Here is a 12,221-nt window from a genome sequence, read left to right as displayed (position 1 = left end):
CCTGATTAGCTCATTCCTCACGGAGGCTTCCTCCCCTTATCTTGGTTCTTTTGGTTAATTCATAGCTGATACCAGGCTCTGCATGAGTAGATTCCCTCTCCAGGTGGTGCTTTCTTTTCTCAAGTTTCTCATTTGTAGTGTAATGGATGACATGGATAATTCGAGTTTATTAGAACGGGCTCGGCGTCAGGAGCAGCCAGTTGGCTGCTACTCCTGTTAAGCTCGCCGGTTAGGCTATACGCTAGCACAAGTTCTTATGTTTTTGTATATTCGATCATACACGGCACTTATGTAGTTATTAGTTAACTTTAGCGGTACTTATCAGAAATTGGGATCCTAGTTTCAGCCCCCTTCGCCCAATCGTCAGGTTAGGCTATGGCATTGTCTTAGCTCCCATCTCTCCCGACTGTGTCGCTGAGGCGGGGGAGGTAGGGGTAGGCTGGTCGAGGGAGTTCCTGTTTGTTGTTCCATCCGCCTTTACCGCTCGTTTTGGGTTTGCTAGGGCATCTGAAGCCCCCCATCCCCTCCTCCCCTAATGAGGGAGAGAAGGAAAATAAACGGGGATCTTCTTTATGCATGCCCTTCTGCCCTATGGGTCGGTTTGTTGGTTGGACTCATGCTACGGGGAATTTCTCTCCCTTCCACCCTCTTCCTCTCCCTCTTTCTCTCCTCCTTTTACTGTCTGGGCTGCGCCTTCAGAGGAGGGGTGAGAGTTTGGCGTTGCTGTAGACTAGTGCTGTTGTCCCATCCTCCCTAGTACTTTTGGTGAGTGTCATGAGTTTCCTGCGGCAGGAAGTCGATAATCGTCTGTTTCAATGCCCCGTGGGGAGTTTCAGTCAGTGTATGGGGTGTCCCCGTCCACTTGAACATAACTCTCGATTCCACCATTCTATACTGCCTCCCCTGACTTTGCCAGTGGTGTGTCATCTCCCCACGATGTGGGGACGTCGGTCTCTTCTCGATTCGTCACCCCGTGGGGAACTAGTCCGATTCCCAGTTGAGTCACCACCCTCCTGGCCTCCGTTCTGGTGTCAACCGCTCACGGCCTGGTGTTTCGTTGGTTCGCTCTCCTCCGGTCGGGCGGAACTGATCACCTTCAGGGTTCAAACATTTCCTCGCTTTGGTTCCGCTCCGCCGCCCAGCCCTCCGCTGTTTTCACCACCTGTACCACTCCGGTGGTTTTGGTTTTTTCAATCAGGTTCGCGCCAGTCACTAGTTCTCAGCTGTATAACTGGAGGAGAAGTATGATTTACCCCCGCTTCTCCCGCTGCAAATGATGGAGGCATCGGGATCTCGGAGGGTCTGCGCCGAGCACTTGACCAGCAGTGTACTGCTATCCTATGTTGTTAACCATTTACTTACTACCGGACTCCAGCAGTAATTATACTTTTGTTGATTTTACAATTAAGAGTTGCATGATCCTAGTTATAGTCCTACTCCGTCCCGAACCTCTCCGGCGTTCCTTAATTTAATGTGTGTCATGTTTTTGCTCTGGTTTATCGTCCGCGGAATGCTCCATGGTCCGTATAAATTATCATTACTGCGGACTCGGCGGTAATTATATTTTAAGTTGATTTTACAATTAAGAGTTGCATGATCCTAGGTTGAGTCCTGTACTCAAGTGAACTATCTCGGCGCTCCTTAATTTAGTGTGTGTCATGTTTGCTCTGATTGCTCGTCCCGCCGAGCTAGTTTAAGGCCCCTATCTCCGCTGCCCTGCTCCAGCGCGCCTTAAATTAGTTGTTCATACCTTCTCCCACTTACAGACAGTACGTTGTGAGGCCCAGGTAAGCTGCTGTGCTGCACCAGCCCTATGGGGCACCGTTGTCTGCGTTCCCATTCGGAGCTGTGCAGTCCGGATCGACGATCTCATCGCAATGGCACCCGGACAGTGTGAGGCTTGCTTCGCTCTTCGAGCTTGTCAGAATGATCGGTAAGCCTATAGCTACTGCCTTTAGTTTACCTGGCGCCTCACTTGTTTCCAAGTACGTTATGTTCTGATATATTGCTTTATATCTCTTCACTGAGCGCCGGGTTATTAAGTCCTCTCTTCTTTCCAGGCCGACCAAGCTTCCCGGCGACACCTTGGGTTTTTCGAAGCCTGGGTGGCTGGTTTTGTGAAACATTCCGTCGGGGAAGCCATATGTTCTGGATGAGAAACATCATCCGAACCTGCTTTGAAGAATCGCGCCCGATCTCAGCGCGGCTTTCCATCTGCAGTCGCCGCTCCTCTCATCGAGCAGATCCGGAAAACCCAGCCTCCCAGGACGAAAATTTGTCTGGGCGGTGTCGGAGGAAGTGGCGGCCAAAACCTTGACCTGGAGCCATGAACACCGAACAGGACCAGGAGAGGTAGGTAGGGAGGTAAGTGAGGCAGTGGGGCGGCTCCCTTTTGATTCCCCCTTCATCCACCGCTTCTTCTTTTCCAGGGCTTTCAAAATCTTCTTACTTGAGGACAGGGCAATCCGCTGTCCCAAGTTGAAGAAGTCTTGGAAGGCAAAGGGAGCTAGTCCGCAACCTCCCACTAAACCCCTTTCCCACGCCAGTGAAGCCACGGGATACTAGTCCGGTGGCTTCCACAAACAAGGCCACTCCCTCTGCTAAGGGGCGAAGTTCGAGGGCAGCTAGGCCCCAGCCCTCCTCGCCAACCTACCTTTGACCCGAGGAGTTTGCGTGTCATGCTTCGCAGAAGTTTACCTCGAGGTGGATGCTAAAGCAACAAGCTTACGGAGAGGTTGCAGAGCCAGGAGAGTATGCTCTCCGGTTCATGCGCTCACGGTGGGTCGGTGCGATACATTACCCCATCACGGGATGCCTCCGCCTCCCTCCATTTGACAAGGAAATCCCTGGCGCTTGGGTCCCTTCATGCTCCCGGCATGAAGATACCCTAACGATGAGGGTCTAGGCACGCCGCAGGCTTCAGGAGTTGGAATTCTTTTCCTCCTGACCTGCCCCCCCCTACCCAGGCTTCGCCAGGTTGACGGAGGAAGCTGGTAGGACGGATAAGGTCCCGGCGAGGAGACAGTTATCTTCCCAAGGGACCAGGCGCAGTCTGCATTTGCTGCGCATTTTAATGAGTGGCAGGCGGAGAACACGGTTGACCCCTTCAAGGGCAACTCACGATGTTCTCGTTGGGTGATAAAATCCCAACCCTTGCATGACTAAGGTGGCTCTTACACCGCCCAGGCATGCATGGAAGGTAAGCCGCGCCTCAGCTCCGGGAGACTGATCCCACCTCTCTGATCTTCCCGGAGATGACGATTTCTGGAAGGATGCCCGCCACTTTTACATCGGGTAAGCTCGGCCCAGATTGCGCATCCACCTTATTCAGTGAGCAGCTTCCCAAACTGCCAGAAGCCCTGAAAGCAGAGTTTGAGGCTGAGTGTCGCTGAGCCGATCACTGAACTCCCTGTGCCTGGCGGAATCCACGGCAGTAATGTACTCCGAGCCACTCTTCCAGGTCCTGACGAGTCTCTGTTAGCAGGATTTCAGTCGGACCTGTTTGACTTCATGGTAACGCCGATGAACTGTCGTAAATACATCTTCGACCCTACTATAAGACATGAGCCTAACAAGCTCATGAAAGCTCCTTCTGGGGGCTAATATCTTCCCAGAAGGAGAGGTCAGCAATGTCCTGGCTGAGGCAACCAGGGCTAATCAAAGTCTGCGCTTCCACTGGGGTATCCCTGCTTTCAAAGGAAAGCCCGAGTCCGCTGGGCCCCAAAACAGGTCCAGGTAAGAGATACAGGAGGCACAGAAGATAACACCAACAAACCGTTGTCCAAGCTGTACCTGTCTGCCGTCAGTTGGCCCAGCCTTCAACCTCGAAGGCCCAGCCTCAACAATTGCGTGCTGGTGCAGCCAGCTCAGCACTCCCTTGCCGTGCCTACCGTGGATCGCCTCCTGTATATAACCCCACCCATGAGGGCCAGGGGTCGTTTGAGGCCTTAACAGGAGCGCAAGGGGAGAGCAAGGCCCCTTCAGAGGCAAGGCTGCTTTGCGATCCCTCTCCTGGGGGAGAGGAGGCCAAGGTAGAGAGGTGCCTTCACCTTCCAGTGAGACCAATCAGGTGGGCGCAGACTTCACCTGTTCAGGGACCAGTGGGCCTTCAGTCCGTGGGCCCACAGTATAGTCTCCAAAGGTTTGGGGTGGAGTTGGATCAGGGCCCTCCCCTCTGATCAGATTTCATCAACCGTCCTCCAAAGCTCTGCGGGACTTTTTGTATGAATTACTCAAAAAGAGGGCCATAAAGAAAGTGAGACACCTGAAATTTCAAGGCAGGCTGTTCAGTGTTCCCAAGAAAGACTCCAGTCAACAAAGGGGTAATCTGATCTGTCGTTGTCTCAATCTTTATATACAATGCGACAAATTTGATGCTTACAATCACAATGGGTGTGGACTCTACTTCCTCGTGGAGCCGTCACTACCTCTATAGATCTTTCAGACGCATATTATCACGCCCCATTGCGCCGGAACTTCCCTTCCTAGGTTTCAGACTGGGGAAACAAGCCTACTGCTCAGGGTCATGCCATTCGGGCTCAACACAGCACCCAGATTTTTCACGGTTGTGGAAAACGGTAGTGCAGCAAATTCACGGTCCCGGGGATATCACTGGATACCTGGACGATTGATAATTTGGGCATCCAACGCCGAGTGCCGGAGAGCTACGGCCATAGTGATTGAGTTTCTGGAACCCTAGGCTTTTCAGATAAACAGGGCAAAGTCCCGCCTAACTCCGGAGGCTCGAGCCAGTGGCTGGGTATCCGTGGGGATCTGATCTCGCACAAGCTGTCTATTCCGCAGCCAAACAGAGAGAGATAGCCAAAGCCACCAGGCAATTCCTCAAAGGCAGGGAAAGCCTCTCGCAGAAACGCAAGAAAGAATCCTGGGTTCTCTTCAGTTCGTGATCTGTAACAGAGACCTGCTCCTAAAAGCAAAACTGAAAGACATAAACAGAGTGTATGGAGACAAGCCAATGTCAAGCTCAGGGACAAGGTGTCTTTAATTCCTCCGTGCTGAGGAAAAGACTCTGGCCGTGGTCCACAGTCAAGGGTCTTTGGTCAGTTCCTTCACTTCCCAGCTCTAATAATCCACACAGACACTTTTAAGCGGCTGGGGGAGGGTACTCCCAAAGGAAAAGGTACAGGGTACATGGTCCACACTGTTCAAGCCAGTTCCACACAAAACATTTTGGAGGCGATGGCAGTTTCTAACTCCTGAAAAAATCTTTTGCCCCACCAACCAGATTCATATCAGGTGGTGCTGGACAGCACAGTAGTGGTACATTGCATAAACCAGAGGGGGTTCCAAATCGAGCCAGATAAACCAAGTGATGATAGCCATTTTCTCCCTGGCGGAGAAGCATGGCTGGCACCTGTCAGCTACCCATCTAGCAGGAGTCCAGAATGTCATTGCAGACTCCCTGTCCAGGGCAACTCCGCTGGAGTCAGAATGGTCCCTGGACGAGGCTTCTTTCAGATGGATATGCCGTCAGGTTCCGGGCCTTCAGGTGGACTTGTTTGCCACGGAGAGCAATCACAAACTCCCTTGTTATGTTGCTCCCAACCTGGATCCTCGAGCTCACGCTACGGATGCAATGTCAGTGGACTGGAACAAATGGCAGAAAATATCTGTTCCCCGCCAATAAACCTGCTGATGAAGGTGTTGCACAAGCTCAGGCCATTCAAAGGTCAAGTGGCCCCAGAAGCTCCCAACTGGTCAAGAGCAATTGGTTCCCTCTTCTGAAGCTCAAACTACGGTGTCATCAAATACCCAAGCCACAGCTGACTCCAAATAGTGCAAACACGGACTGTGTCAGCTTCCTCAAGAATTCTGAATGCCCTGGCTTTGTGGACTTATGAAATTCACATACCGCTCAGAGAGTGCGGATATTGATCCCGTTAATACTCTGTTTCTGGAATCAGATAAAGAGATTCTACCCCCTCAGACAGTAATGATTTCAGCAAAAGTTAGCATCTTTTGAAGGAATCTGAAGCTCAAGTCATGACCACCAGTTTGGCAATATCATTCTTAGATCACTGTTTGAAAAAGGTCTGCTCGGCCACCATTACCACAGCTTAAATCAGCTCTGAAAAAGGTGTTTTTGCATGGCTTCAAGATTGATTTAACAGGATTCATATTTTTCATCCATTCCAGAGCATGCGCTCGTTTGAGACCAGCGACCCTGTCCACATGACGGGTTTCCCTGGTTTCTTAACGATGTTCTAAAATTAGCCTCAGAAACTAATAAACGATCAATGTTCTTATTTTGAATCTGTTAAGGAAGACGTTGTTCCTAATTAGTCTAGCTTCAGGTGCCAGAATATCAGAACTGTCTGCTCTCTCAGAGGTGCGAATCATGTGGATTTTCTCCCATCAGGAGAAGTTCTGCTTTCCCAGATCAAAGGTTCTTAGCAAAAAATTAAGACCACTCAGGATAGGTGGTCCCCTGGAAGGTTGTTCCTCTTCCACAAGACCTGTCTTTATGCCCAGTTGCTACCTTGAGGCCTATTTACGGAGAACTTCTCAGTGTTTGTCTGGTCCTCTTTTATCAGGGAAAGGAGGAACGCTTTCTTTAAAGGCTATCAGACAACAAATTCTATACTTCATTAAGCAAGCTAATCCAGATTCAGTCCCTAAGGTTCATGATATCCGAGCAGTGGCTACCTCCACCACACTATTTTCATACCATGAATTTTGATGAGCTTAAGAAGCATATGGGCTGGAAATCATCCATCATCAAACGCACTATCTGAAATCACTGGAAGCTCTGCTTCATGCGGTGGCTGTAGGGAGCATTGTCCCTCCACTAAATTAACCTTTAACCCTATCCTCTCCCCACCGCCCGCCTCTGCCTCATTTACTTGCCCTGGCATTTTCTCCTGGACCAGACATGCTTCACAGCCTGGCTCCTCATATTATGATGTACAATCTTAAGGTGTTAGTTTTAAGTTTGCCACATGTTATATTTACTGTGATTTAGTTCTAAGTCCGAGGTACCTTTATAAATTTTCTGTCGCTTATTTAGTTTTAGTACCTTCTCACTATAGTAATAATTATGTACATATTGTTTCTCATGTCCTTTACTGTGATATTAACTTATCCCCTAGTTATAACTCAGTTTATCTGTCTATACCTTTGGTATTTAATCATGTTTTGGGGGATAATTAAAACTATTTTCAGTAATAGTGTTTTTATACATGTTCACCTAACTGTTCGCCCTTTTAGACTTTCACCAAAGCTAGTATGATTCTGTCATGATTCTCACCGCTGACACAGGGACGAGCTCAGAAAAGGGATTTGGACAAAGGAAAATCTATTTCTGAGGGAGGCCCTGTGTCAACCGTGACCCTCCCAGGATCTAGGCTTCCTCCCGAGTAGGTATACCAAGCTTGTGGGGGTGCTAGCCTGAATGAGTACAGATGGCGCTGGGGCTTGGTTGGCGTGGCAGGTGAGTGCGGCGTGATCGCTCTCACGCCCGGGGGTCTTGTCATTGGGATGTCTACAGAGTGCAGTCCTGTGGCAGTGACAATCACTCACCCTTACCTATACCACCCCCACATCTATTTCACAATAGGTGTTCATCTGGGGTAGTAACCCCAGCATTCCTGGTAGCTTTTTTCTGGTATATTTAGTAATATCTATACCTAGAAATTTGTGCTTAATAGAATTTCACTGGTGACACAGGGCCTCCTCAGAAATAGATTTTCCTTTGTCAAAATCCCTTATATATGTATATATATATATATTGTTATATATATATATATATATATATATATATATATATATATATATATATATATATATATATATATATATATATATATATATATATATATATATATACACACACATATACATATATAGATATACATAGTTCTTTCGCTGGGTGAGCTGGTTCCGTCAGCTACCACTCTGTTGGTCGCGAGTTCGAATTCCGACTGGCCAGTGAAGAACAAGAGGACTTTTGTTTCTGGTGATAGAAATTCATTTTCGCCATAATGTGGTTCGGATCCACAATAAGTCAGAGGTCCCGCTAGGTAACCAATTGCCCTAGCCACGTAGTAAATCTAATCCTTCCGGCCAGCTCCTAGGAGAGCTGTTAATCAGCTCAGTGGTCTGCTTAAACTAAGATATACTTAACTTATATATATACACACACCTCCCTCCTTACAAACATTCAACTTACAAATATCCAGATACAAACAAATGGCAGATACAGATAAACAGGATCTCAAATTAAAATTGTGTTCAAGAGTGCTCCCCTCTGCCACCCATAAGTTCAAATTTTGTTCTGCGCACCTGTTCTATAAAATACGGTACCGAATGTACGGTGAATGTATTTTAGGATGAAAAACTTACAAGACTGTATTGACTTTATATCATATTATACTTAAATAGGCGTAAAGAGTATAGTAACCAACTTACAAACACAAACAATTCAACATACAAGCAGCTGTCTGGAACATAACTCATTTACAAGTAAGGTGGTGTCTGTATGTATATAGTATATATATATATATATATATATATATATATATATATATATATATATATATATATATATATATATATATATATATAATTATATATGGTCCGTTTGGTATAGTGGTTATGTCGTGGCATGCCACTCAGATGTCATGTGGTTTTGGGTCCCCCCCCAGGATGATGAAAAATCACTGGCTCTGTGTCATGATCAGTTATTGCTGCAGTGTGGGGTCTGCAGTGGGAGGCTGAAACCAACAATCTTTGGAAACTTGAATTTCAAGTCAATGGCCCTTGTGCTCTTGTTCCATGTGAATAGGTTTCATCTACTGAAATAATAATAATAATAATAATAATAATAATAATAATAATAATAATAATAATATATATATATATATATATATATATATATATATATATATATATATATATATATATATATATATATATATATATATATATATATATACACACATATACTAAAGGGGGCATATAACACTGCTGATAAGCATTCTGCGTAAGTGTATGAAATACAGTAGCTAATTTTGTGGCAGTACTCAGCACAAGTTCTATTCACAGTTTAAAATGTAAAAATGTAAAGTATGGATGTGGAAAGTAATGGTTTATTATTTTCCTCTGGAGCCCCTCCCCCCTTGTTACAGAAAATGAACAAAATATATATTGTACAATTAGATGCATATAGTTACCTAAAGCTATGTGTTTATAAATAAGTTACATGTACATGAAGAGTACCTCCCACATTATTCAATAAACACTGTATACATACACAGATATACAGCAGTAATTTAAACATTTCCTTGAGAAGTAATGGACAATGATGAAACTAATGTACACATACTGTATCTAGAATACCGGATGTTGGGGTTACACCACTGAAATCTTTGCATAACTGTAGCAAACACGTTAAAACCAATGTGTTACTAAATAATACACTGGTCTTTATAACTGACAAGTGGCATTATTAATTTATGAAAAGTATTGAAAGCATGATTTTCAACTAAAACCATTTTGAGTATTATTTGTTAGTTTCCTTACTACAACCTTACTGTTTGAGTTATTAGTAAGTTTCCTAATTGCTTTAGTATTGCTGTACTGATGTTTGACATCATCTTCAACCAGTATCGACATCATCATCAAACAAATTTTTACTATGCATTCTTATATCACAGTTACGTACTGTTCTTGTCATACTGCCTATCAGTTCTCAGTCTTTCACACAAGGTTACAATATCTTAAAACCACTTGAACTAAAATGAATTATTTTTCAAAAATCAATCTGGTGTTAATTATAAGATGGATTAATTTTAATTGATATTTACTGAAAAACCCTTTTTCAAAATAAGGTACATTCAAATGAATGAAAAACTGTTGAATAGAATATGAAAATATTAATGTAAATTTTTTATTGCGCATTCAAGACCTGCACATTAAATGCAAATGTGAACATAATTGAGCACTACTGCTTAATATTTTTAAAATGAACCATATATATACAGTATTTGCTTGCAAATGCAACAACTAGTGAACATTACCTCTCAATCTTTTTGAACTAAATAATGTACATATTTGCTTCAAAATTTATCCACATACAAAATGAAGACAAGGGTGTTAGGAATGATGAAAGATTTAAGAATGGTTTAAATACAACAAATCCTGGCTTTAAGTACAGCAAGTTCAAAAGTGGTATCTTGTTGCTCATGATAAAAAAAAAGGACATATGCAAAATACAGACACCTAAGACATGCAAAAGTTTTACAGTTTTGCATGTACCCTACTCAATGTAGTACAAAATTTCTATGAACTAAAAGCTACACAAAGGCTGAACTAAAAGCTACACAAAGGCTGTAGGACAACTTCCAGAATTTGTTAGACATGAGTAATCATTCTGAGATGTTAAACGAACATGCGACTGACTACCTATGGTTGTATGACTAACATGAGATTCTGGTGTTGGGGTATGGGTATAAGGTTCTGGACTAGTTTGAAGAGATTCTTCTCCACCTGATACTTGACTATCAGTGTTACCACATTCTCTCCTAGTAAGAGTGCTGTGGATCCCTGAATGGCCAGACGACACCCCCACATTTGAGGAATCCATTCGGATATTATGAGCTGCTAGAGCATGTCGTCGCAAGTCACAGACAACGCGGTAAGACTTATGACACGCTGGACAAAAATAACTGCGAGTACCATGAGCTCTATGGATATGTTTCCGCAGGTTGCTGGGATTACTGATGTACCTTCCACAGACCGGGCAAAGGCGACCACCACTGGATGTGGTTATAGTTGTGTGATCTAGACCACTATTTTCCTCCCCTCTACTAAGGACATCAAGCATATTCCCAACATCACTGCCACTATTACTACAGGTATTATCAGATACTAGATCATTTGATGCCCTGGTTACATCCCATAAATCATTTTTTGCCATGCCCCAGGTACCCACCATACCCCTCATTACCCAAGGAGGATTCGACAGGGCGCGCCGTCCCCAGCTGCCCAACTCCCCAACACCGGCGCGCCCTGCAACAAGAAATACTCATCAGCTACAGTGTTAGTCCACTACCAGCATGCTGTAACAACCCTAAAAGTTAGTTCTCATTACTACCCCAGGCACCAAAAGCAACAAAATGTAGTTTTAATTTTTCTATTTCCAATCATAACTGCCACTGAAATACCATAGTACTACACAAACATGCAAGTTCTTTATAGTCCAAACTACATTAGATTCTATGATATACTTCATCACAAAATAAGAAAAGTAACAGCACTGTTTTTAAAATGTCCAGTTGTTCACTTCTTTTTTCAATGTGTTTGTACATGTAATGATAGTTCAAAGTCAACCATTCAATGAGATGAAAATTATCCTTAAAATAATTTTCTTTCTACACCTGTACTTGTAAAAAGCAAACTATTACTACATACACCTGTACTGGTAGAAAAGCGAACTATTACTACAAACAGCAATTCCTTGTCAAAATAACAACTTAATTTTCCTTCTGAATCAGGTTCAGCTAACTTCTCACTCCCTTCTTATAACCTAAGAAATACTGCTGCACAATCTTCATGTGTTTAACAGGAAAACTAAAGGGAAGAACTGTAATGTGTAAATTACATCTGATAATGTCTAAATAATGTGTGCTGGCATTTACTTAAAAGTAGTATTCAGGGAAAATTGTTTATTGAGTGAGAGGAAAAATGTTGTAGGAATTCATGTTACTATAGTTCTGTAAGATATCCCAAAATGAATATACTTTTTACTGCAATTACTTGTCCTATCTTTGAGTTTAATTTAGGATGAGTTATTGTGTATAACAACAGCAGCCCACTGAATGATTCTACACACATTGCGCCACTCACCTCCACCTTGCATAAGCCCTCACACTTTCTGAATATTATGGATCTTCTTGTCTGATAGCTCTTTCACTCGATCTATCCAACAATTTTTAGGTCTTTTTTCATGTCTTACCTATTACCACTAACAAACTATACATTCTTTCCACAGAACTATTGTCCTCCATTCTTTCCAAGTGACCTAACTATCTAAAAACTACTGATATCACTTCACTAATTCACTGGTTTGTGGTGGATTGTAGATTTCTGTGCAGTATTTGGCTTAAGGCATGAAAATTACTCTTCTCCATATGAAGACATTCTAAATTATCTTACTCAAGGTGACTGGCGTCATTTATCAGCTGACACTGACTGTCCTCAAA

General features: G+C 43.9%; 1 protein-coding gene across 5 annotated transcripts in view; it reads right to left on the bottom strand.

Moving 5' to 3' along the window:
* Positions 1-12,221, bottom strand: part of LOC136833140 (broad-complex core protein isoforms 1/2/3/4/5-like) — a 353,892-nt gene that overhangs the window by 119,875 nt on the left and 221,796 nt on the right. Inside the window, exon 8 of one of the 5 annotated variants that reach the window (XM_067094835.1) lies at positions 9,874-11,028. The exons of the other annotated variants lie outside the window; for them this stretch is intronic. Within the exon in view, the coding sequence (XP_066950936.1) occupies positions 10,337-11,028 (692 nt within the window). The 3' untranslated portion in view covers positions 9,874-10,336. Of the gene's footprint in view, positions 1-9,873; positions 11,029-12,221 lie in introns of those variants that run through there. 5 annotated transcript variants of the gene reach the window in all.

Source organism: Macrobrachium rosenbergii, chromosome 51 (assembly GCF_040412425.1).
Source record: "Macrobrachium rosenbergii isolate ZJJX-2024 chromosome 51, ASM4041242v1, whole genome shotgun sequence".
NCBI lineage: Eukaryota > Metazoa > Arthropoda > Malacostraca > Decapoda > Palaemonidae > Macrobrachium > Macrobrachium rosenbergii.
Note: the sequence above shows the minus strand (reverse complement) of the source record. Positions and strands in the feature narration are given on the sequence as shown.